The following is a 24,492-nucleotide window of genomic DNA, read 5'->3' as shown; positions in this document are numbered from 1 at the left end:
ATGGCGAGCACCAGTGCTGGCAGCCGAGCCACTGGCACCATGCCACCTTACACTGCTGCAGAAGACTTGAAGGCTCAGGCTGTGTCACAGGAGGGGGGTGGGTGGCTCTCCCAGCTCTTGAGCTCAAGGTGAGAGGAGAGAAAAGCTGTTACCCATCAGTGCCTTGAACTGAAACATCGTAACAGGGGAAAGAGATGTGCAAAGGCACAATTTTGAGTTCCATGTAGGCAGCACTGAGAATGGACCACTCAAATCCAGGTGTACAATATGGCAAATGCCACACGTTTTCCTGGGGGGGAAAAAGCTTTAAATGAAACACAACAAAGTCCCCAAAATCAAAGAGTAATGTTGGAATATTTTGTGATTGATGGCTGAGAGAAGCAGCTGTGCAGTGCTGATTGTGCCTTCTCTGCATACTCATCATCTATGCTTGTCTCAGGGGTCTCTGAAGCCAGGTAATCATTTCTTCCTGCTCCAGCCTGTGCTGAGACCAAGCAGGCCTGGGGTGCCCAGGCCCGTTAGCAGGAGAGCTGGTGAAAGTCACTGCCAGGCACACGGCCTTCCCCTCCAAGGCTCCAGAGACACAAGGGCAGAAAGCTGTAGCCTAAGCTGCATTGCACTTGCACCTTTGTTGGCCTTGTCTGTCCTCTGGCATCCCTCAGGCTGGGCGGTGTAAATCTGAGCTGCTTCCACAGGGAATTCAGTGTTTGCCCACACTGGGGCCTTGCTGAAGGCAAAGGCCACGCAAGGGCTCTCTCCCTTGTGCCGCCTGTGCCATGGAAGGCCCCAGAGCAAGAGGGCATTTCTTGGCTGCTGAGACCCCTCTTGACACTCTGGCCTTGCAGGTTAGCAAAATCCACACGGACATACGGGGACATTCCAGCTTTGACTTTCACTCCTAACCTTTCAATTCTCTACAAGGAAAATTCTGCTTTTTCCTTCTGCTCTGAAGGCCATGGATTCCCTTGGCTGATGTTTTTGGCACAAAGGTTCTCCTCACATGGAAACCCTTCCGGGCAACCTGAAATTCTTCTGCCCACTGAGAACCCATTCTGTCCCACGGGAAGTGCAGTGCAAAAGCCCCACGTTTCTCTCCCCTGCCAGGAGCTGGTTTCACAGCTCAAATGCCGGACACGATGCAGATGGCCCCAGAAGGGAGGTTGTAGCTTAGTGGGAGTCATTCTATCAGCCCAGGGAACACACAGTATGAGCAGAGGAAAATGACCTCAAGTTGCGCTAGGGGAGGTTTCGATTGCATCTCTAGGAAATATTCCCTCAAGCAAAAGGTGTCAAGCTTGGGAACAGGCTGCCTAGGGAAATGGCTCGGAGTGACCACCCTCAGAGAGGTAGAACAGTCTTGTTGATGTGGCATTTGGGGACCTGGCTGATTGGAGCAGTAGGCAGTGTTAAGTTTGCAGCTGCACTGTGTGATCTTCAGGGACGTTTTCAACCGCGCTGACACCTAGATTTCAGTGTAGCTCAACCAGTGAGGAGTCAAAGCTTAGAGTCAGTGATCCTCAAGGGTGCCTTCCAACAGGGATGTCTATGAGATTGCCAGTAAAGGGCCGATGAAAAGAATGACAAAAAGAGAGAACAATGGGAAATCCTTTGGAAAAGCTTCCCCCAACAAGGGCAGCCCTAAGCAGTACACCAGGGCCACTCTGAGTGCCTGAGCCAGGAGTTGGCTCAGGGCAAAAGGGTGGGGCTGGCTGGGTTGTGACATGCTGTGACACGTGTGACGTCACGGGGGACGTGTCACAATGGGGACAGCTCTAAAAGGCCCCAGCAGGTAACGCTGGCCCTGCATTGCTTTGGCAAGCGGTGAGTGCACACGTGGCGGGGTGGCTGGGCTGGGAACAAGGGCTGGGCCAGAAATGCTGCACCTGGGGCTGGGTTCTCCTTCTGCATGCAGGGACAGCCCCCCATGGGAGAGCCTTGGGCAGGCCACAGGGTGGCTGCTGCTGCTGCTGCTGCTGCTGCTGCTGCTGCTGCTGCTGGGGCACTGAGACAGGCCTTGCTGCCTGCATGCTGTCTGTGGCCCTGTGCTTCCTACGCCCAGATCCCTGAGCATCATGTTCTCTATCCAGCAAGCAGCAGTTCCCTCCCTCCCCGCCCCACTCACAGACTTCTCTCCCTCCTCCTGCAGACCATGGCTCCCATGGCGTTCTTTTTCACGCTCTTGAAAAGCCTCATCCAGTACCCACAGCCTGTGGCTGAGGGATTGGATGAGGAAACACGTCTGCGCATGGAAGTGCGTGCCAAACACCTGGAACGGGAGAGGCTTCAGCTGGAGCAGGAGGTGGAGCGGCATAGCCAGCAGCAGGTGCAGTTCTTGCTGCTCTTAGCTGTTGCTGTGCTCCTGGTCTACATCTTGGTCCTGTGGTTTATTGGGTGGAAAAGCAGCCTGAGGAGAGAGGAGGATGAAGAAGAAAACCGTGGTGCAAATGAAGAGGAAGCGGGCAATGTTGCTGCAAATGAAGAAGACGATGTTGGAAACGAAGCTGTCAATGAGGCTGAAATTGCAGCAAACAACGATGTTGCAATTGCAGTCCAAGTAGAAGATGATTTTGACGATCGCGTTGGACGACTTATAATGCAGCGCATCCGGTGGCCTGTACAGGACCTGCAGAGAGGCTGTCAGTGGACAACTAACCTGATGGACAATTACACGGTTTATTTTGGACACGTCTTGTCAAACAGTTTCTACCCAGTCCTGCAACGAGCCATCGGGGTGGGCAGTGCCTTTGAGGGCTGGAGTCCCCGTGAGGAGGACGTGGTGTACCGCGTGCTCATCCCCATGACTCCTCCCCGAGGCCACAGCTTCCACCTGGAGCTGGACAGTGCAGGGCAGAGGCCCGTGAGGAACTTCCGTGTCCGCGTGCAGCTGGAGTGCACCTGCAGGAGGGAGCAGCAGGCTGAGGACATGCTGTGCTTCCTGCACCAGCCTGAGGAGGAGCTGAGGAGGAATCAGGGTCCCAGCCTCCTGCACACCCTGTGCACCGGCTCCTACCTGGACGTGCAGAAAACTGCCCGCTGGTTCTACCAGCTGGTGAGAGCAATCTGGCCAGCTTTGCCTCAGTCACACAACTGGCACTTAGTGCTGCTGCCCTCCACGCGCTCCTGCCAATTCAAGGTGACCAACGGCAGGGAAAGCTTCAGGATTGAGATGCTCTTCGGGGTGCGGAGAGACGACTCAGCCGTCTTCGTCAGCAGCCAGACCAGAGAGGCCCACACAGCAAGCACAATCTGGCCCGAGTCTTATGCTGTGGCAGAGGCTGAATTCTTCAAGCACATTGCCAGGCAGGCGCCTCCTGACAGCTTGCACCTGAAATGCCTGCAGTTCTTCACCCGACTTCCGCTGGGCTTCAGCTTTTCCACCTACACCATGAAGACCATTGTCATGCACCTGCTCAATGTCAGACCCGTCTCATCGTGGTGCAGGAGAGACCTCCTAGAACGACTGCAGGATATCATCAAGAGCCTGCGCTTCTGTGTGCAAGCCAAACGCCTCAACCACTTCATTGTGGGGAACCCGACGCTCCCTCAGCACATCCATGTACCTGCAGATGTTCAAACGTGTGGGACGTACAATCTTCTCCTTCGCCTGGCGCAGCAGCCGGATGCCCACGCCCAGGCCATCCATGAGTACCGGGTTCTGAAAAGGTGGTACAAAAGAATCCTTCTTGCTGAAGATTGACCCTATGAAGGGGAGGAGTCATGGCTGTGAGCACAGAGCTGTGCTTGTGCTGTTCACAGCTGGCAGCAGAGAACCACCTTGCAGTCCAGATTTGGCTGAGAAGAGGTTGTGTGCAAAGGCTCTGGTGAAGGTCCCACTGGCTCTCCTGCCGCCTCAGCAGGTGGAGGGCCCTGGGTGGTTTTATACCAGGTCTTTCTGTAATTTCATTTTCCAAAAAAAGCACCCAGACCGCATTCAGCCCTGCTTACCACTACTCTCCCATGCCTGAAAAAGCACATGAAGAGAACACGTGCAGGGCTAAAGCCGCCAAAGCCGACCTGCAACATGCAGTCTTTCCTGGCCTTTGAAAAGGGGCAAAATCTAGAGCGTGGAAGTAGTGTGAATGTGGGACAGAGAAAGAGAAAAAAAATGGGGCAAAAAGGACCAAGAGAAAAAGCGGGCGCTGCTGGCCGAGGATCAGTCAACGGATGGAGTCTCTCTATGTTCCTGGAAGGGACATCTTGACGTCAGCGTTGGAACAACGGCGTTGGAGCTGGCCGGAAATTTTGTATACGAAGGAATCCAGATTTTTATTTCATAGATATATAGTGTATTCCTATTATAGACTATAATATTTATAAATTAGATATACTACTAAACTACCATCAACCAAAACAATATACTAAGAGAAATAATATAAAATATATGAAATGTGTAGTTATGATGTCAGGATAAAAAGTAATTTTAAAGAGTTGAATCTGTAATTATGTGTAAATACTAACAGTAGAGGCCATATTTAGTGTCACTATCTGTTGTGACACATATTGTTGGTTTTAGTATGTTTATGTCTGGAAGGTGTTCCATAAAAGAGAGATATTTATAACACAGATAAGATACATATGATATATACATGCTGTTAAAATTAGATTTGAATAGAACTGTATCAGATGTATTATACACCCCATGCCCGTATATATTACCCCATGCCTCTAATATATTAGAATATATTACGTTACTCATGCAATTTTTAGATACATATATAGCCATATCTACTGTCGCTATCTGTTGTGAACCATATATATGCCCTATAGTTATCACATTTAAGAGCGGTGAGCTGGAAAATTCTTTGCTCTTGTTTCAATAAAATGCAACTTTACAGGATCTGCTGTGTGCAAGACTTTATTGATCTCAGCAAGGCCTAGAGTAGTGGTAAATGTCACCCACTGTGAATCTGGGATCTTGAACAGACGCCTTGAAGTCAACCAAACTGAGAGTGCTGAATTGGCTCTAAGCAGAAATTAAGCCAAGCCAAGCCAGCCCCTCAGATCACAGAATCCCAGAATGGCTTGGCTTGGAAGGGTCCTTAGAAATTGTCTTGTTCCAGCCCTGCTGCCAAGGGCAGGGACACCTTCCGCCAGGCCAGGTTGCCACAAGGCGCATCCAAGCTGGCCTGGAACACGGCCAGGGATGGGGCAGCCACAGCTCCCGTGGGCAGCGTGGGCCAGGCCTCAGCAGCCTCTGAGGCCAGAATTCCTTGCCCATCACCAGCCTAAGGCCGTCCTGTGTCGCTGGGAAGCCACTGGCCCTGGCGCTGTCCCTGCGGGCCCTTGCCAAGAGCCCCTGTGCAGGTCTCTGCTGGCTCCCGGGCAGGGACTGAAAGGCCGCAGGAAGGCGCCCCTGGAGAAGGCCTTGGAGAGCGCTGGGGCCAGGAGTGCCGCCATGAGGGCAGCAAGCGGGGCCTGGGCTGTCTGTGCGTGTGGGAGGGCACAGGGCGGGCACCGAGGCCCTGCCAGCTGGAGCTGGGAGCTCTGCAGGGCGGCCGGCAGAGAGGCCTGGGCTCCCGCAGCTCTGCAGCCCTCACGGCTGAGGCAGCTGCCCGGGCACAGCCGGCTGGGGACACGCGGCCGGCCCGGGGCCAGCCGCAGGGGGAGCCGGCTCTGGGGCCGGCCCAGTCCGCAGCAGGGAGCAGCCCATGGGGCTGTGCCCGGCCAGGGAGCGGCTCTGCCCGGGGACAGGGCTCCGGGAGCAGGGCAGCAGGGCCGGCAGTGCCGGGCACAGACACAGGTGCACACATGGCTGCAGCCACAGTCAGGATCACGCAGGAGCCTTCTCACTCTCTGCAGCTCCCACACAGCAGGGTGGGGCTGGTGCAGGCCAGCCTCTGCTCCCAGGAACCAAGGGAGAGGACAAGAGTGGCTGCCCGAGGAATTGGTGCAATTGTCCTTGCTTGAGCCACTTCAGCAATGTGTGGCAGCGGCACTCGGGGACATGGTTGCGAGTTGAACTTGTCTGTGTTAGGTTTGTGCCCTGCGACTTGATAGCAGGACCAATGTGGAGTGGGACACAGCCCAGCTGCTGGCAGCTGTGAGCTGACTTATTCCGTACAGATGAGCCTTCCACCATGGCGAGCACCAGTGCTGGCAGCCGAGCCACTGGCACCATGCCACCTTACACTGCTGCAGAAGACTTGAAGGCTCAGGCTGTGTCACAGGAGGGGGGTGGGTGGCTCTCCCAGCTCTTGAGCTCAAGGTGAGAGGAGAGAAAAGCTGTTACCCATCAGTGCCTTGTACTGAAACATCGTAACAGGGGAAAGAGATGTGCAAAGGCACAATTTTGAGTTCCATGTAGGCAGCACTGAGAATGGACCACTCAAATCCAGGTGTACAATATGGCAAATGCCACACGTTTTCCTGGGGGGGAAAAAGCTTCAAACAAAACAGAACAAAAACCCAAAACCCAAATAGTTACATTTGAATTTTCTGTGATTGATGGCTGAGAGAAGCAGCTGTGCAGTGCTGATTGTGCCTTCTCTGCATACTCATCATCTATGCTTGTCTCAGGGGTCTCTGAAGCCAGGTAATCATTTCTTCCTGCTCCAGCCTGTGCTGAGACCAAGCAGGCCTGGGGTGCCCAGGCCCGTTAGCAGGAGAGCTGGTGAAAGTCACTGCCAGGCACACGGCCTTCCCCTCCAAGGCTCCAGAGACACAAGGGCAGAAAGCTGTAGCCTAAGCTGCATTGCACTTGCACCTTTGTTGGCCTTGTCTGTCCTCTGGCATCCCTCAGGCTGGGCGGTGTAAATCTGAGCTGCTTCCACAGGGAATTCAGGGTTTGCCCACACTGGGGCCTTGCTGAAGGCAAAGGCCACGCAAGGGCTCTCTCCCTTGTGCCGCCCGTGCCATGGAAGGCCCCAGAGCAAGAGGGCATTTCTTGGCTGCTGAGACCCCTCTTGACACTCTGGCCTTGCAGGTTAGCAAAATCCACACGGACATACGGAGACATTCCCGCACTGACTTTCACTCCTAACCTTTCAATTCTCTACAAGGAAAATTCTGCTTTTTCCTTCTGCTCTGAAGGCCATGGATTCCCTTGGCTGATGTTTTTGGCACAAAGGTTCTCCTCACATGGAAACCCTTCCGGGCAACCTGAAATTCTTCTGCCCACTGAGAACCCATTCTGTCCCACGGGAAGTGCAGTGCAAAAGCCCCACGTTTCTCTCCCCTGCCAGGAGCTGGTTTCACAGCTCAAATGCCGGACACGATGCAGATGGCCCCAGAAGGGAGGTTGTAGCTTAGTGGGAGTCATTCTATCAGCCCAGGGAACACACAGTATGAGCAGAGGAAAATGACCTCAAGTTGCGCTAGGGGAGGTTTCGATTGCATCTCTAGGAAATATTCCCTCAAGCAAAAGGTGTCAAGCTTGGGAACAGGCTGCCTAGGGAAATGGCTCGGAGTGACCACCCTCAGAGAGGTAGAACAGTCTTGTTGATGTGGCATTTGGGGACCTGGCTGATTGGAGCAGTAGGCAGTGTTAAGTTTGCAGCTGCACTGTGTGATCTTCAGGGACGTTTTCAACCGCGCTGACACCTAGATTTCAGTGTAGCTCAACCAGTGAGGAGTCAAAGCTTAGAGTCAGTGATCCTCAAGGGTGCCTTCCAACAGGGATGTCTATGAGATTGCCAGTAAAGGGCCGATGAAAAGAATGACAAAAAGAGAGAACAATGGGAAATCCTTTGGAAAAGCTTCCCCCAACAAGGGCAGCCCTAAGCAGTACACCAGGGCCACTCTGAGTGCCTGAGCCAGGAGTTGGCTCAGGGCAAAAGGGTGGGGCTGGCTGGGTTGTGACATGCTGTGACACGTGTGACGTCACGGGGGACGTGTCACAATGGGGACAGCTCTAAAAGGCCCCAGCAGGTAACGCTGGCCCTGCATTGCTTTGGCAAGCGGTGAGTGCACACGTGGCGGGGTGGCTGGGCTGGGAACAAGGGCTGGGCCAGAAATGCTGCACCTGGGGCTGGGTTCTCCTTCTGCATGCAGGGACAGCCCCCAATGGGAGAGCCTTGGGCAGGCCACAGGGTGGCTGCTGCTGCTGCTGCTGCTGCTGCTGCTGCTGCTGCTGCTGCTGCTGCTGGGGCACTGAGACAGGCCTTGCTGCCTGCATGCTGTCTGTGGCCCTGTGCTTCCTACGCCCAGATCCCTGAGCATCATGTTCTCTATCCAGCAAGCAGCAGTTCCCTCCCTCCCCGCCCCACTCACAGACTTCTCTCCCTCCTCCTGCAGACCATGGCTCCCATGGCGTTCTTTTTCACGCTCTTGAAAAGCCTCATCCAGTACCCACAGCCTGTGGCTGAGGGATTGGATGAGGAAACACGTCTGCGCATGGAAGTGCGTGCCAAACACCTGGAACGGGAGAGGCTTCAGCTGGAGCAGGAGGTGGAGCGGCATAGCCAGCAGCAGGTGCAGTTCTTGCTGCTCTTAGCTGTTGCTGTGCTCCTGGTCTACATCTTGGTCCTGTGGTTTATTGGGTGGAAAAGCAGCCTGAGGAGAGAGGAGGATGAAGAAGAAAACCGTGGTGCAAATGAAGAGGAAGCGGGCAATGTTGCTGCAAATGAAGAAGACGATGTTGGAAACGAAGCTGTCAATGAGGCTGAAATTGCAGCAAACAACGATGTTGCAATTGCAGTCCAAGTAGAAGATGATTTTGACGATCGCGTTGGACGACTTATAATGCAGCGCATCCGGTGGCCTGTACAGGACCTGCAGAGAGGCTGTCAGTGGACAACTAACCTGATGGACAATTACACGGTTTATTTTGGACACGTCTTGTCAAACAGTTTCTACCCAGTCCTGCAACGAGCCATCGGGGTGGGCAGTGCCTTTGAGGGCTGGAGTCCCCGTGAGGAGGACGTGGTGTACCGCGTGCTCATCCCCATGACTCCTCCCCGAGGCCACAGCTTCCACCTGGAGCTGGACAGTGCAGGGCAGAGGCCCGTGAGGAACTTCCGTGTCCGCGTGCAGCTGGAGTGCACCTGCAGGAGGGAGCAGCAGGCTGAGGACATGCTGTGCTTCCTGCACCAGCCTGAGGAGGAGCTGAGGAGGAATCAGGGTCCCAGCCTCCTGCACACCCTGTGCACCGGCTCCTACCTGGACGTGCAGAAAACTGCCCGCTGGTTCTACCAGCTGGTGAGAGCAATCTGGCCAGCTTTGCCTCAGTCACACAACTGGCACTTAGTGCTGCTGCCCTCCACGCGCTCCTGCCAATTCAAGGTGACCAACGGCAGGGAAAGCTTCAGGATTGAGATGCTCTTCGGGGTGCGGAGAGACGACTCAGCCGTCTTCGTCAGCAGCCAGACCAGAGAGGCCCACACAGCAAGCACAATCTGGCCCGAGTCTTATGCTGTGGCAGAGGCTGAATTCTTCAAGCACATTGCCAGGCAGGCGCCTCCTGACAGCTTGCACCTGAAATGCCTGCAGTTCTTCACCCGACTTCCGCTGGGCTTCAGCTTTTCCACCTACACCATGAAGACCATTGTCATGCACCTGCTCAATGTCAGACCCGTCTCATCGTGGTGCAGGAGAGACCTCCTAGAACGACTGCAGGATATCATCAAGAGCCTGCGCTTCTGTGTGCAAGCCAAACGCCTCAACCATTTCATTGTGGGGAACCCGACGCTCCCTCAGCACATCCATGTACCTGCAGATGTTCAAACGTGTGGGACGTACAATCTTCTCCTTCGCCTGGCGCAGCAGCCGGATGCCCACGCCCAGGCCATCCATGAGTACCGGGTTCTGAAAAGGTGGTACAAAAGAATCCTTCTTGCTGAAGATTGACCCTATGAAGGGGAGGAGTCATGGCTGTGAGCACAGAGCTGTGCTTGTGCTGTTCACAGCTGGCAGCAGAGAACCACCTTGCAGTCCAGATTTGGCTGAGAAGAGGTTGTGTGCAAAGGCTCTGGTGAAGGTCCCACTGGCTCTCCTGCCGCCTCAGCAGGTGGAGGGCCCTGGGTGGTTTTATACCAGGTCTTTCTGCAATTTCATTTTCCAAAAAAAGCACCCAGACCGCATTCAGCCCTGCTTACCACTACTCTCCCATGCCTGAAAAAGCACATGAAGAGAACACGTGCAGGGCTAAAGCCTCCAAAGCCGACCTGCAACATGCAGTCTTTCCTGGCCTTTGAAAAGGGGCAAAATCTAGAGCGTGGAAGTAGTGTGAATGTGGGACAGAGAAAGAGAAAAAAAATGGGGCAAAAAGGACCAAGAGAAAAAGCGGGCGCTGCTGGCCGAGGATCAGTCAACGGATGGAGTCTCTCTATGTTCCTGGAAGGGACATCTTGACGTCAGCGTTGGAACAACGGCATTGGAGCTGGCCGGAAATTTTGTATACGAAGGAATCCAGATTTTTATTTCATAGATATATAGTGTATTCCTATTATAGACTATAATATTTATAAATTAGATATACTACTAAACTACCATCAACCAAAACAATATACTAAGAGAAATAATATAAAATATATGAAATGTGTAGTTATGATGTCAGGATAAAAAGTAATTTTAAAGAGTTGAATCTGTAATTATGTGTAAATACTAACAGTAGAGGCCATATTTAGTGTCACTATCTGTTATGACACATATTGTTGGTTTTAGTATGTTTATGTCTGGAAGGTGTTCCATAAAAGAGAGGTATTTCTAACATAGATAAGATACATATGATATATACATGCTGTTAAAATTAGATTTGAATAGAACTGTGTAATATGTATTATATACCCTATGCCTGTATATATTACCCCATGCCTATAATATATTAGAATATATTACGTTACTCATGCAATTTTTAGATACATATATAGCCATATCTACTGTTGCTATCTGTTATGAACCATATATATGCCCTATAGTTAGCGCACTTAAGAGCGGTGAGCTGGAAAATTCTTTGCTCTTGTTTCAATAAAATGCAATTTTACAGGATCTGCTGTGTGCAAGACTTTATTGATCTCAGCAAGGCCTAGAGTAGTGGTAAATGTCACCCACTGTGAATCTGGGATCTTGAACAGACGCCTTGAAGTCAACCAAACTGAGAGTGCTGAATTGGCTCTAAGCAGAAATTAAGCCAAGCCAAGCCAGCCCCTCAGATCACAGAATCCCAGAATGGCTTGGCTTGGAAGGGTCCTTAGAAATTGTCTTGTTCCAGCCCTGCTGCCAAGGGCAGGGACACCTTCCGCCAGGCCAGGTTGCCACAAGGCGCATCCAAGCTGGCCTGGAACACGGCCAGGGATGGGGCAGCCACAGCTCCTGTGCGCAGCGTGGGCCAGGCCTCAGCAGCCTCTGAGGCCAGAATTCCTTGCCCATCACAAGCCTAAGGCCGTCCTGTGTCGCTGGGAAGCCACTGGCCCTGGCGCTGTCCCTGCGGGCCTTTGCCAAGAGCCCCTGTGCAGGTCTCTGCTGGCTCCCGGGCAGGGACCGAAAGGCCGCAGGAAGGCGCCCCTGGAGAAGGCCTTGGAGAGCGCTGGGGCCAGGAGTGCCGCCATGAGGGCAGCAAGCGGGGCCTGGGCTGTCTGTGCGTGTGGGAGGGCACAGGGCGGGCACCGAGGCCCTGCCAGCTGGAGCTGGGAGCTCTGCAGGGCGGCCGGCAGAGAGGCCTGGGCTCCCGCAGCTCTGCAGCCCTCACGGCTGAGGCAGCTGCCCGGGCACAGCCGGCTGGGGACACGCGGCCGGCCCGGGGCCAGCCGCAGGGGGAGCCGGCTCTGGGGCCGGCCCAGGCCGCAGCAGGGAGCAGCCCATGGGGCTGTGCCCGGCCAGGGAGCGGCTCTGCCCGGGGACAGGGCTCCGGGAGCAGGGCAGCAGGGCCGGCAGTGCCGGGCACAGACACAGGTGCACACATGGCTGCAGCCACAGTCAGGATCACGCAGGAGCCTTCTCACTCTCTGCAGCTCCCACACAGCAGGGTGGGGCTGGTGCAGGCCAGCCTCTGCTCCCAGGAACCAAGGGAGAGGACAAGAGTGGCTGCCCGAGGAATTGGTGCAATTGTCCTTGCTTGAGCCACTTCAGCAATGTGTGGCAGCGGCACTCGGGGACATGGTTGCGAGTTGAACTTGTCTGTGTTAGGTTTGTGCCCTGCGACTTGATAGCAGGACCAATGTGGAGTGGGACACAGCCCAGCTGCTGGCAGCTGTGAGCTGACTTATTCCGTACAGATGAGCCTTCCACCATGGCGAGCACCAGTGCTGGCAGCCGAGCCACTGGCACCATGCCACCTTACACTGCTGCAGAAGACTTGAAGGCTCAGGCTGTGTCACAGGAGGGGGGTGGGTGGCTCTCCCAGCTCTTGAGCTCAAGGTGAGAGGAGAGAAAAGCTGTTACCCATCAGTGCCTTGTACTGAAACATCGTAACAGGGGAAAGAGATGTGCAAAGGCACAATTTTGAGTTCCATGTAGGCAGCACTGAGAATGGACCACTCAAATCCAGGTGTACAATATGGCAAATGCCACACGTTTTCCTGGGGGGGAAAAAGCTTTAAATGAAACACAACAAAGTCCCCAAAATCAAAGAGTAATGTTGGAATATTTTGTGATTGATGGCTGAGAGAAGCAGCTGTGCAGTGCTGATTGTGCCTTCTCTGCATACTCATCATCTATGCTTGTCTCAGGGGTCTCTGAAGCCAGGTAATCATTTCTTCCTGCTCCAGCCTGTGCTGAGACCAAGCAGGCCTGGGGTGCCCAGGCCCGTTAGCAGGAGAGCTGGTGAAAGTCACTGCCAGGCACACGGCCTTCCCCTCCAAGGCTCCAGAGACACAAGGGCAGAAAGCTGTAGCCTAAGCTGCATTGCACTTGCACCTTTGTTGGCCTTGTCTGTCCTCTGGCATCCCTCAGGCTGGGCGGTGTAAATCTGAGCTGCTTCCACAGGGAATTCAGGGTTTGCCCACACTGGGGCCTTGCTGAAGGCAAAGGCCACGCAAGGGCTCTCTCCCTTGTGCCGCCCGTGCCATGGAAGGCCCCAGAGCAAGAGGGCATTTCTTGGCTGCTGAGACCCCTCTTGACACTCTGGCCTTGCAGGTTAGCAAAATCCACACGGACATACGGAGACATTCCCGCACTGACTTTCACTCCTAACCTTTCAATTCTCTACAAGGAAAATTCTGCTTTTTCCTTCTGCTCTGAAGGCCATGGATTCCCTTGGCTGATGTTTTTGGCACAAAGGTTCTCCTCACATGGAAACCCTTCCGGGCAACCTGAAATTCTTCTGCCCACTGAGAACCCATTCTGTCCCACGGGAAGTGCAGTGCAAAAGCCCCACGTTTCTCTCCCCTGCCAGGAGCTGGTTTCACAGCTCAAATGCCGGACACGATGCAGATGGCCCCAGAAGGGAGGTTGTAGCTTAGTGGGAGTCATTCTATCAGCCCAGGGAACACACAGTATGAGCAGAGGAAAATGACCTCAAGTTGCGCCAGGGGAGGTTTCGATTGCATCTCTAGGAAATATTCCCTCAAGCAAAAGGTGTCAAGCTTGGGAACAGGCTGCCTAGGGAAATGGCTCGGAGTGACCACCCTCAGAGAGGTAGAACAGTCTTGTTGATGTGGCATTTGGGGACCTGGCTGATTGGAGCAGTAGGCAGTGTTAAGTTTGCAGCTGCACTGTGTGATCTTCAGGGACGTTTTCAACCGCGCTGACACCTAGATTTCAGTGTAGCTCAACCAGTGAGGAGTCAAAGCTTAGAGTCAGTGATCCTCAAGGGTGCCTTCCAACAGGGATGTCTATGAGATTGCCAGTAAAGGGCCGATGAAAAGAATGACAAAAAGAGAGAACAATGGGAAATCCTTTGGAAAAGCTTCCCCCAACAAGGGCAGCACTAAGCAGTACACCAAGGCCACTCTGAGTGCCTGAGCCAGGAATTGGCTCAGGGCAAAAGGGTGGGGCTGGCTGGGTTGTGACATGCTGTGACACGTGTGACGTCACGGGGGACGTGTCACAATGGGGGCAGCTCTAAAAGGCCCCAGCAGGTAACGCTGGCCCTGCATTGCTTTGGCAAGCGGTGAGTACACACGTGGCGGGGAGGCTGGACTGGGAACAAGGGCTGGGCCAGAAATGCTGCACCTGGGGCTGGGTTCTCCTTCTGCATGCAGGGACAGCCCCCAATGGGAGAGCCTTGGGCAGGCCACAGGGTGGCTGCTGCTGCTGCTGCTGCTGCTGCTGCTGCTGCTGCTGCTGCTGGGGCACTGAGACAGGCCTTGCTGCCTGCATGCTGTCTGTGGCCCTGTGCTTCCTACGCCCAGATCCCTGAGGATCCTGGCCTCTATCCAGCAAGCAGCAGTTCCCTCCCTCCCCGCCCCACTCACAGACTTCTCTCCCTCCTCCTGCAGACCATGGATCCCATGGCATTCTTTTTCACGCTCTTGAAAAGCCTCATCCAGTACCCACAGCCCGTGGCTGAGGGATTGGATGAGGAAACACGTCTGCGCATGGAAGTGCGTGCCAAACACCTGGAACGGGAGAGGCTTCAGCTGGAGCAGGAGGTGGAGCGGCATAGCCAGCAGCAGGTGCAGTTCTTGCTGCTCTTAGCTGTTGCTGTGCTCCTGGTCTACATCTTGGTCCTGTGGTTTATTGGGTGGAAAAGCAGCCTGAGGAGAGAGGAGGATGAAGAAGAAAACCGTGGTGCAAATGAAGAGGAAGCGGGCAATGTTGCTGCAAATGAAGAAGACGATGTTGGAAACGAAGCTGTCAATGAGGCTGAAATTGCAGCAAACAACGATGTTGCAATTGCAGTCCAAGTAGAAGATGATTTTGACGATCGCGTTGGACGACTTATAATGCAGCGCATCCGGTGGCCTGTACAGGACCTGCAGAGAGGCTGTCAGTGGACAACTAACCTGATGGACAATTACACGGTTTATTTTGGACACGTCTTGTCAAACAGTTTCTACCCAGTCCTGCAACGAGCCATCGGGGTGGGCAGTGCCTTTGAGGGCTGGAGTCCCCGTGAGGAGGACGTGGTGTACCGCGTGCTCATCCCCATGACTCCTCCCCGAGGCCACAGCTTCCACCTGGAGCTGGACAGTGCAGGGCAGAGGCCCGTGAGGAACTTCCGTGTCCGCGTGCAGCTGGAGTGCACCTGCAGGAGGGAGCAGCAGGCTGAGGACATGCTGTGCTTCCTGCACCAGCCTGAGGAGGAGCTGAGGAGGAATCAGGGTCCCAGCCTCCTGCACACCCTGTGCACCGGCTCCTACCTGGACGTGCAGAAAACTGCCCGCTGGTTCTACCAGCTGGTGAGAGCAATCTGGCCAGCTTTGCCTCAGTCACACAACTGGCACTTAGTGCTGCTGCCCTCCACGCGCTCCTGCCAATTCAAGGTGACCAACGGCAGGGAAAGCTTCAGGATTGAGATGCTCTTCGGGGTGCGGAGAGACGACTCAGCCGTCTTCGTCAGCAGCCAGACCAGAGAGGCCCACACAGCAAGCACAATCTGGCCCGAGTCTTATGCTGTGGCAGAGGCTGAATTCTTCAAGCACATTGCCAGGCAGGCGCCTCCTGACAGCTTGCACCTGAAATGCCTGCAGTTCTTCACCCGACTTCCGCTGGGCTTCAGCTTTTCCACCTACACCATGAAGACCATTGTCATGCACCTGCTCAATGTCAGACCCGTCTCATCGTGGTGCAGGAGAGACCTCCTAGAACGACTGCAGGATATCATCAAGAGCCTGCGCTTCTGTGTGCAAGCCAAACGCCTCAACCACTTCATTGTGGGGAACCCGACGCTCCCTCAGCACATCCATGTACCTGCAGATGTTCAAACGTGTGGGACGTACAATCTTCTCCTTCGCCTGGCGCAGCAGCCGGATGCCCACGCCCAGGCCATCCATGAGTACCGGGTTCTGAAAAGGTGGTACAAAAGAATCCTTCTTGCTGAAGATTGACCCTATGAAGGGGAGGAGTCATGGCTGTGAGCACAGAGCTGTGCTTGTGCTGTTCACAGCTGGCAGCAGAGAACCACCTTGCAGTCCAGATTTGGCTGAGAAGAGGTTGCGTGCAAAGGCTCTGGTGAAGGTCCCACTGGCTCTCCTGCCGCCTCAGCAGGTGGAGGGCCCTGGGTGGTTTTATACCAGGTCTTTCTGCAATTTCATTTTCCAAAAAAAGCACCCAGACCGCATTCAGCCCTGCTTACCACTACTCTCCCATGCATGAAAAAGCACATGAAGAGAACACGTGCAGGGCTAAAGCCTCCAAAGCCGACCTGCAACATGCAGTCTTTCCTGGCCTTTGAAAAGGGGCAAAATCTAGAGCGTGGAAGTAGTGTGAATGTGGGACAGAGAAAGAGAAAAAAAATGGGGCAAAAAGGACCAAGAGAAAAAGCGGGCGCTGCTGGCCGAGGATCAGTCAACGGATGGAGTCTCTCTATGTTCCTGGAAGGGACATCTTGACGTCAGCGTTGGAACAACGGCGTTGGAGCTGGCCGGAAATTTTGTATACGAAGGAATCCAGATTTTTATTTCATAGATATATAGTGTATTCCTATTATAGACTATAATATTTATAAATTAGATATACTACTAAACTACCATCAACCAAAACAATATACTAAGAGAAATAATATAAAATATATGAAATGTGTAGTTATGATGTCAGGATAAAAAGTAATTTTAAAGAGTTGAATCTGTAATTATGTGTAAATACTAACAGTAGAGGCCATATTTAGTGTCACTATCTGTTGTGACACATATTGTTGGTTTTAGTATGTTTATGTCTGGAAGGTGTTCCATAAAAGAGAGATATTTATAACACAGATAAGATACATATGATATATACATGCTGTTAAAATTAGATTTGAATAGAACTGTATCAGATGTATTATACACCCCATGCCCGTATATATTACCCCATGCCTCTAATATATTACAATATATTACGTTATTGATGCAATTTTTAGATACATATATAGCCATATCTACTGTCGCTATCTGTTGTGAACCATATATATGCCCTATAGTTATCACATTTAAGAGCGGTGAGCTGGAAAATTCTTTGCTCTTGTTTCAATAAAATGCAACTTTACAGGATCTGCTGTGTGCAAGACTTTATTGATCTCAGCAAGGCCTAGAGTAGTGGTAAATGTCACCCACTGTGAATCTGGGATCTTGAACAGACGCCTTGAAGTCAACCAAACTGAGAGTGCTGAATTGGCTCTAAGCAGAAATTAAGCCAAGCCAAGCCAGCCCCTCAGATCACAGAATCCCAGAATGGCTTGGCTTGGAAGGGTCCTTAGAAATTGTCTTGTTCCAGCCCTGCTGCCAAGGGCAGGGACACCTTCCGCCAGGCCAGGTTGCCACAAGGCGCATCCAAGCTGGCCTGGAACACGGCCCGGGATGGGGCAGCCACAGCTCCTGTGCGCAGCGTGGGCCAGGCCTCAGCAGCCTCTGAGGCCAGAATTCCTTGCCCATCACCAGCCTAAGGCCGTCCTGTGTCGCTGGGAAGCCACTGGCCCTGGCGCTGTCCCTGAGGGCCCTTGCCAAGAGCCCCTGTGCAGGTCTCTGCTGGCTCCCGGGCAGGGACCGAAAGGCCGCAGGAAGGCGCCCCTGGAGAAGGCCTTGGAGAGCGCTGGGGCCAGGAGTGCCGCCATGAGGGCAGCAAGCGGGGCCTGGGCTGTCTGTGCGTGTGGGAGGGCACAGGGCGGGCACCGAGGCCCTGCCAGCTGGAGCTGGGAGCTCTGCAGGGCGGCCGGCAGAGAGGCCTGGGCTCCCGCAGCTCTGCAGCCCTCACGGCTGAGGCAGCTGCCCGGGCACAGCCGGCTGGGGACACGCGGCCGGCCCGGGGCCAGCCGCAGGGGGAGCCGGCTCTGGGGCCGGCCCAGGCCGCAGCAGGGAGCAGCCCATGGGGCTGTGCCCGGCCAGGGAGCGGCTCTGCCCGGGGACAGGGCTCCGGGAGCAGGGCAGCAGGGCCGGCAGTGCCGGGCACAGACACAGGTGCACACATGGCTGCAGCCACAGTCAGGATCACGCAGGAGCCTTCTCACTCTCTGCAGCTCCCACACAGCAGGGTGGGGCTGGTGCAGGCCAGCCTCTGCTCCCAGGAACCAAGGGAGAGGACAAGAGTGGCTGCCCGAGGAATTGGTGCAATTGTCCTTGCTTGAGCCACTTCAGCAATGTGTGGCAGCGGCACTCGGGGACATGGTTGCGAGTTGAACTTGTCTGTGTTAGGTTTGTGCCCTGCGACTTGATAGCAGGACCAATGTGGAGTGGGACACAGCCCAGCTGCTGGCAGCTGTGAGCTGACTTATTCCGTACAGATGAGCCTTCCACCATGGCGAGCACCAGTGCTGGCAGCCGAGCCACTGGCACCATGCCACCTTACACTGCTGCAGAAGACTTGAAGGCTCAGGCTGTGTCACAGGAGGGGGGTGGGTGGCTCTCCCAGCTCTTGAGCTCAAGGTGAGAGGAGAGAAAAGCTGTTACCCATCAGTGCCTTGAACTGAAACATCGTAACAGGGGAAAGAGATGTGCAAAGGCACAATTTTGAGTTCCATGTAGGCAGCACTGAGAATGGACCACTCAAATCCAGGTGTACAATATGGCAAATGCCACACGTTTTCCTGGGGGGGAAAAAGCTTCAAACAAAACAGAACAAAAACCCAAAACCCAAATAGTTACATTTGAATTTTCTGTGATTGATGGCTGAGAGAAGCAGCTGTGCAGTGCTGATTGTGCCTTCTCTGCATACTCATCATCTGTGCTTGTCTCAGGGGTCTCTGAAGCCAGGTAATCATTTCTTCCTGCTCCAGCCTGTGCTGAGACCAAGCAGGCCTGGGGTGCCCAGGCCCGTTAGCAGGAGAGCTGGTGAAAGTCACTGCCAGGCACACGGCCTTCCCCTCCAAGGCTCCAGAGACACAAGGGCAGAAAGCTGTAGCCTAAGCTGCATTGCACTTGCACCTTTGTTGGCCTTGTCTGTCCTCTGGCATCCCTCAGGCTGGGCGGTGTAAATCTGAGCTGCTTCCACAGGGAATTCAGGGTTTGCCCACACTGGGGCCTTGCTGAAGGCAAAGGCCACGCAAGGGCTCTCTCCCTTGTGCCGCCCGTGCCATGGAAGGCCCCAGAGCAAGAGGGCATTTCTTGGCTGCTGAGACCCCTCTTGACACTCTGGCCTTGCAGGTTAGCAAAATCCACACGGACATACGGAGACATTCCCGCACTGACTTTCACTCCTAACCTTTCAATTCTCTACAAGGAAAATTCTGCTTTTTCCTTCTGCTCTGAAGGCCATGGATTCCCTTGGCTGATGTTTTTGGCACAAAGGTTCTCCTCACATGGAAACCCTTCCGGGCAACCTGAAATTCTTCTGCCCACTGAGAACCCATTCTGTCCCACGGGAAGTGCAGTGCAAAAGCCCCACGTTTCTCTCCCCTGCCAAGAGCTGGTTTCACAGCTCAAATGCCGGACACGATGCAGATGGCCCCAGAAGGGAGGTTGTAGCTTAGTGGGAGTCATTCTATCAGCCCAGGGAACACACAGTATGAGCAGAGGAAAATGACCTCAAGTTGCGCCAGGGGAGGTTTCGATTGCATCTCTAGGAAATATTCCCTCAAGCAAAAGGTGTCAAGCTTGGGAACAGGCTGCCTAGGGAAATGGCTCGGAGTGACCACCCTCAGAGAGGTAGAACAGTCTTGTTGATGTGGCATTTGGGGACCTGGCTGATTGGAGCAGTAGGCAGTGTTAAGTTTGCAGCTGCACTGTGTGATCTTCAGGGACGTTTTCAACCGCGCTGACACCTAGATTTCAGTGTAGCTCAACCAGTGAGGAGTCAAAGCTTAGAGTCAATGATCCTCAAGGGTGCCTTCCAACAGGGATGTCTATGAGATTGCCAGTAAAGGGCCGATGAAAAGAATGACAAAAAGAGAGAACAATGGGAAATCCTTTGGAAAAGCTTCCCCCAACAAGGGCAGCCCTAAGCAGTACACCAAGGCCACTCTGAGTGCCTGAGCCAGGAGTTGGCTCAGGGCAAAAGGGTGGGGCTGGCTGGGTTGTGACATGCTGTGACACGTGTGACGTCACGGGGGACGTGTCACAATGGGGACAGCTCTAAAAGGCCCCAGCAGGTAACGCTGGCCCTGCATTGCTTTGGCAAGCGGTGAGTACACACGTGGCGGGGAGGCTGGACTGGGAACAAGGGCTGGGGCAGAAATGCTGCACCTGGGGCTGGGTTCTCCTTCTGCATGCAGGGACAGCCCCCCATGGGAGAGCCTTGGGCAGGCCACAGGGTGGCTGCTGCTGCTGCTGCTGCTGCTGCTGCTGCTGCTGCTGCTGGGGCACTGAGACAGGCCTTGCTGCCTGCATGCTGTCTGTGGCCCTGTGCTTCCTACGCCCAGATCCCCGAGGATCCTGGCCTCTATCCAGCAAGCAGCAGTTCCCTCCCTCCCCGCCCCACTCACAGACTTCTCTCCCTCCTCCTGCAGACCATGGCTCCCATGGCGTTCTTTTTCACGCTCTTGAAAAGCCTCATCCAGTACCCACAGCCCGTGGCTGAGGGATTGGATGAGGAAACACGTCTGCGCATGGAAGTGCGTGCCAAACACCTGGAACGGGAGAGGCTTCAGCTGGAGCAGGAGGTGGAGCGGCATAGCCAGCAGCAGGTGCAGTTCTTGCTGCTCTTAGCTGTTGCTGTGCTCCTGGTCTACATCTTGGTCCTGTGGTTTATTGGGTGGAAAAGCAGCCTGAGGAGAGAGGAGGATGAAGAAGAAAACCGTGGTGCAAATGAAGAGGAAGCGGGCAATGTTGCTGCAAATGAAGAAGACGATGTTGGAAACGAAGCTGTCAATGAGGCTGAAATTGCAGCAAACAACGATGTTGCAATTGCAGTCCAAGTAGAAGATGATTTTGACGATCGCGTTGGACGACTTATAATGCAGCGCATCCGGTGGCCTGTACAGGACCTGCAGAGAGGCTGTCAGTGGACAACTAACCTGATGGACAATTACACGGTTTATTTTGGACACGTCTTGTCAAACAGTTTCTACCCAGTCCTGCAACGAGCCATCGGGGTGGGCAGTGCCTTTGAGGGCTGGAGTCCCCGTGAGGAGGACGTGGTGTACCGCGTGCTCATCCCCATGACTCCTCCCCGAGGCCACAGCTTCCACCTGGAGCTGGACAGTGCAGGGCAGAGGCCCGTGAGGAACTTCCGTGTCCGCGTGCAGCTGGAGTGCACCTGCAGGAGGGAGCAGCAGGCTGAGGACATGCTGTGCTTCCTGCACCAGCCTGAGGAGGAGCTGAGGAGGAATCAGGGTCCCAGCCTCCTGCACACCCTGTGCACCGGCTCCTACCTGGACGTGCAGAAAACTGCCCGCTGGTTCTACCAGCTGGTGAGAGCAATCTGGCCAGCTTTGCCTCAGTCACACAACTGGCACTTAGTGCTGCTGCCCTCCACGCGCTCCTGCCAATTCAAGGTGACCAACGGCAGGGAAAGCTTCAGGATTGAGATGCTCTTCGGGGTGCGGAGAGACGACTCAGCCGTCTTCGTCAGCAGCCAGACCAGAGAGGCCCACACAGCAAGCACAATCTGGCCCGAGTCTTATGCTGTGGCAGAGGCTGAATTCTTCAAGCACATTGCCAGGCAGGCGCCTCCTGACAGCTTGCACCTGAAATGCCTGCAGTTCTTCACCCGACTTCCGCTGGGCTTCAGCTTTTCCACCTACACCATGAAGACCATTGTCATGCACCTGCTCAATGTCAGACCCGTCTCATCGTGGTGCAGGAGAGACCTCCTAGAACGACTGCAGGATATCATCAAGAGCCTGCGCTTCTGTGTGCAAGCCAAACGCCTCAACCACTTCATTGTGGGGAACCCGACGCTCCCTCAGCACATCCATGTACCTGCAGATGTTCAAACGTGTGGGACGTACAATCTTCTCCTTCGCCTGGCGCAGCAGCCGGATGCCCACGCCCAGGCCATCCATGAGTACCGGGTTCTGAAAAGGTGGTACAAAAGAATCCTTCTTGCTGAAGATTGACCCTATGAAGGGGAGGAGTCATGGCTGTGAGCACAGAGCTGTGCTTGTGCTGTTCACAGCTGGCAGCAGAGAACCACCTTGCAGTCCAGATTTGGCTGAGAAGAGGTTGTGTGCAAAGGCTCTGGTGAAGGTCCCACTGGCTCTCCTGCCGCCTCAGCAGGTGGAGGGCCCTGGGTGGTTTTATACCAGGTCTTTCTGTAATTTCATTTTCCAAAAAAAGCACCCAGACCGCATTCAGCCCTGCTTACCACTACTCTCCCATGCCTGAAAAAGCACATGAAGAGAACACGTGCAGGGCTAAAGCCGCCAAAGCCGACCTGCAACATGCAGTCTTTCCTGGCCTTTGAAAAGGGGCAAAATCTAGAGCGTGGAAGTAGTGTGAATGTGGGACAGAGAAAGAGAAAAAAAATGGGGCAAAAAGGACCAAGAGAAAAAGCGGGCGCTGCTGGCCGAGGATCAGTCAACGGATGGAGTCTCTCTATGTTCCTGGAAGGGACATCTTGACGTCAGCGTTGGAACAACGGCGTTGGAGCTGGCCGGAAATTTTGTATACGAAGGAATCCAGATTTTTATTTCATAGATATATAGTGTATTCCTATTATAGACTATAATATTTATAAATTAGATATACTACTAAACTACCATCAACCAAAACAATATACTAAGAGAAATAATATAAAATATATGAAATGTGTAGTTATGATGTCAGGATAAAAAGTAATTTTAAAGAGTTGAATCTGTAATTATGTGTAAATACTAACAGTAGAGGCCATATTTAGTGTCACTATCTGTTATGACACATATTGTTGGTTTTAGTATGTTTATGTCTGGAAGGTGTTCCATAAAAGAGAGGTATTTCTAACATAGATAAGATACATATGATATATACATGCTGTTAAAATTAGATTTGAATAGAACTGTGTAATATGTATTATATACCCTATGCCTGTATATATTACCCCATGCCTATAATATATTAGAATATATTACGTTACTCATGCAATTTTTAGATACATATATAGCCATATCTACTGTCGCTATCTGTTATGAACCATATATATGCCCTATAGTTAGCGCACTTAAGAGCGGTGAGCTGGAAAATTCTTTGCTCTTGTTTCAATAAAATGCAATTTTACAGGATCTGCTGTGTGCAAGACTTTATTGATCTCAGCAAGGCCTAGAGTAGTGGTAAATGTCACCCACTGTGAATCTGGGATCTTGAACAGACGCCTTGAAGTCAACCAAACTGAGAGTGCTGAATTGGCTCTAAGCAGAAATTAAGCCAAGCCAAGCCAGCCCCTCAGATCACAGAATCCCAGAATGGCTTGGCTTGGAAGGGTCCTTAGAAATTGTCTTGTTCCAGCCCTGCTGCCAAGGGCAGGGACACCTTCCGCCAGGCCAGGTTGCCACAAGGCGCATCCAAGCTGGCCTGGAACACGGCCAGGGATGGGGCAGCCACAGCTCCCGTGGGCAGCGTGGGCCAGGCCTCAGCAGCCTCTGAGGCCAGAATTCCTTGCCCATCACCAGCCTAAGGCCGTCCTGTGTCGCTGGGAAGCCACTGGCCCTGGCGCTGTCCCTGAGGGCCCTTGCCAAGAGCCCCTGTGCAGGTCTCTGCTGGCTCCCGGGCAGGGACCGAAAGGCCGCAGGAAGGCGCCCCTGGAGAAGGCCTTGGAGAGCGCTGGGGCCAGGAGTGCCGCCATGAGGGCAGCAAGCGGGGCCTGGGCTGTCTGTGCGTGTGGGAGGGCACAGGGCGGGCACCGAGGCCCTGCCAGCTGGAGCTGGGAGCTCTGCAGGGCGGCCGGCAGAGAGGCCTGGGCTCCCGCAGCTCTGCAGCCCTCACGGCTGAGGCAGCTGCCCGGGCACAGCCGGCTGGGGACACGCGGCCGGCCCGGGGCCAGCCGCAGGGGGAGCCGGCTCTGGGGCCGGCCCAGGCCGCAGCAGGGAGCAGCCCATGGGGCTGTGCCCGGCCAGGGAGCGGCTCTGCCCGGGGACAGGGCTCCGGGAGCAGGGCAGCAGGGCCGGCAGTGCCGGGCACAGACACAGGTGCACACATGGCTGCAGCCACAGTCAGGATCACGCAGGAGCCTTCTCACTCTCTGCAGCTCCCACACAGCAGGGTGGGGCTGGTGCAGGCCAGCCTCTGCTCCCAGGAACCAAGGGAGAGGACAAGAGTGGCTGCCCGAGGAATTGGTGCAATTGTCCTTGCTTGAGCCACTTCAGCAATGTGTGGCAGCGGCACTCGGGGACATGGTTGCGAGTTGAACTTGTCTGTGTTAGGTTTGTGCCCTGCGACTTGATAGCAGGACCAATGTGGAGTGGGACACAGCCCAGCTGCTGGCAGCTGTGAGCTGACTTATTCCGTACAGATGAGCCTTCCACCATGGCGAGCACCAGTGCTGGCAGCCGAGCCACTGGCACCATGCCACCTTACACTGCTGCAGAAGACTTGAAGGCTCAGGCTGTGTCACAGGAGGGGGGTGGGTGGCTCTCCCAGCTCTTGAGCTCAAGGTGAGAGGAGAGAAAAGCTGTTACCCATCAGTGCCTTGTACTGA

General features: G+C 54.1%; 4 protein-coding genes across 4 annotated transcripts; all 4 read left to right on the top strand.

Annotated features, from left to right (window-relative positions):
* Positions 1–3,697, top strand: LOC136558249 (inositol 1,4,5-trisphosphate receptor-interacting protein-like 1). Its single transcript, XM_066552574.1, has 3 exons — positions 1–97; positions 2,088–2,518; positions 2,573–3,697. Exons 1-3 carry the CDS (start codon positions 1–3, stop codon positions 3,695–3,697), a joined length of 1,653 nt encoding a protein of 550 aa, XP_066408671.1.
* A 4,547-nt stretch (positions 3,698–8,244) lies between these two features.
* Positions 8,245–9,783, top strand: LOC136558248 (inositol 1,4,5-trisphosphate receptor-interacting protein-like 1). The gene has a single exon (XM_066552573.1). The coding sequence runs from the start codon at positions 8,245–8,247 to the stop codon at positions 9,781–9,783; it is 1,539 nt and encodes a 512-aa protein (XP_066408670.1).
* Positions 9,784–14,315: 4,532 nt separating this feature from the next.
* Positions 14,316–15,863, top strand: LOC136558247 (inositol 1,4,5-trisphosphate receptor-interacting protein-like 1). The gene has a single exon (XM_066552572.1). The coding sequence runs from the start codon at positions 14,316–14,318 to the stop codon at positions 15,861–15,863; it is 1,548 nt and encodes a 515-aa protein (XP_066408669.1).
* A 4,538-nt stretch (positions 15,864–20,401) lies between these two features.
* Positions 20,402–21,940, top strand: LOC136558246 (inositol 1,4,5-trisphosphate receptor-interacting protein-like 1). The gene has a single exon (XM_066552570.1). It carries the CDS (start codon positions 20,402–20,404, stop codon positions 21,938–21,940), a length of 1,539 nt encoding a protein of 512 aa, XP_066408667.1.
* Positions 21,941–24,492: the final 2,552 nt, after the last annotated feature.

The sequence above is a fragment of the Molothrus aeneus genome, chromosome 6, assembly GCF_037042795.1.
Source record: "Molothrus aeneus isolate 106 chromosome 6, BPBGC_Maene_1.0, whole genome shotgun sequence".
NCBI classification, from domain to species: domain Eukaryota; kingdom Metazoa; phylum Chordata; class Aves; order Passeriformes; family Icteridae; genus Molothrus; species Molothrus aeneus.
The sequence above is the reverse complement of the archived record's forward strand: the minus strand, read 5'-3'. Positions and strand labels throughout refer to the sequence as shown.

Coding starts and splice junctions, on each gene's coding strand:
- LOC136558249 (XM_066552574.1), top strand. CDS start 1: ATGGCGAGCACCAGTGCTGGCAGCCGAGCCACTGGCACCATGCCACCT. Junction 98..2,087: donor GGCTGTGTCACAGGAGGGGG/GTGGGTGGCTCT, acceptor TTCTCTATCCAG/CAAGCAGCAGTTCCCTCCCT. Junction 2,519..2,572: donor AAGCTGTCAATGAGGCTGAA/ATTGCAGCAAAC, acceptor GATGATTTTGAC/GATCGCGTTGGACGACTTAT.
- LOC136558248 (XM_066552573.1), top strand. CDS start 8,245: ATGGCGTTCTTTTTCACGCTCTTGAAAAGCCTCATCCAGTACCCACAG.
- LOC136558247 (XM_066552572.1), top strand. CDS start 14,316: ATGGATCCCATGGCATTCTTTTTCACGCTCTTGAAAAGCCTCATCCAG.
- LOC136558246 (XM_066552570.1), top strand. CDS start 20,402: ATGGCGTTCTTTTTCACGCTCTTGAAAAGCCTCATCCAGTACCCACAG.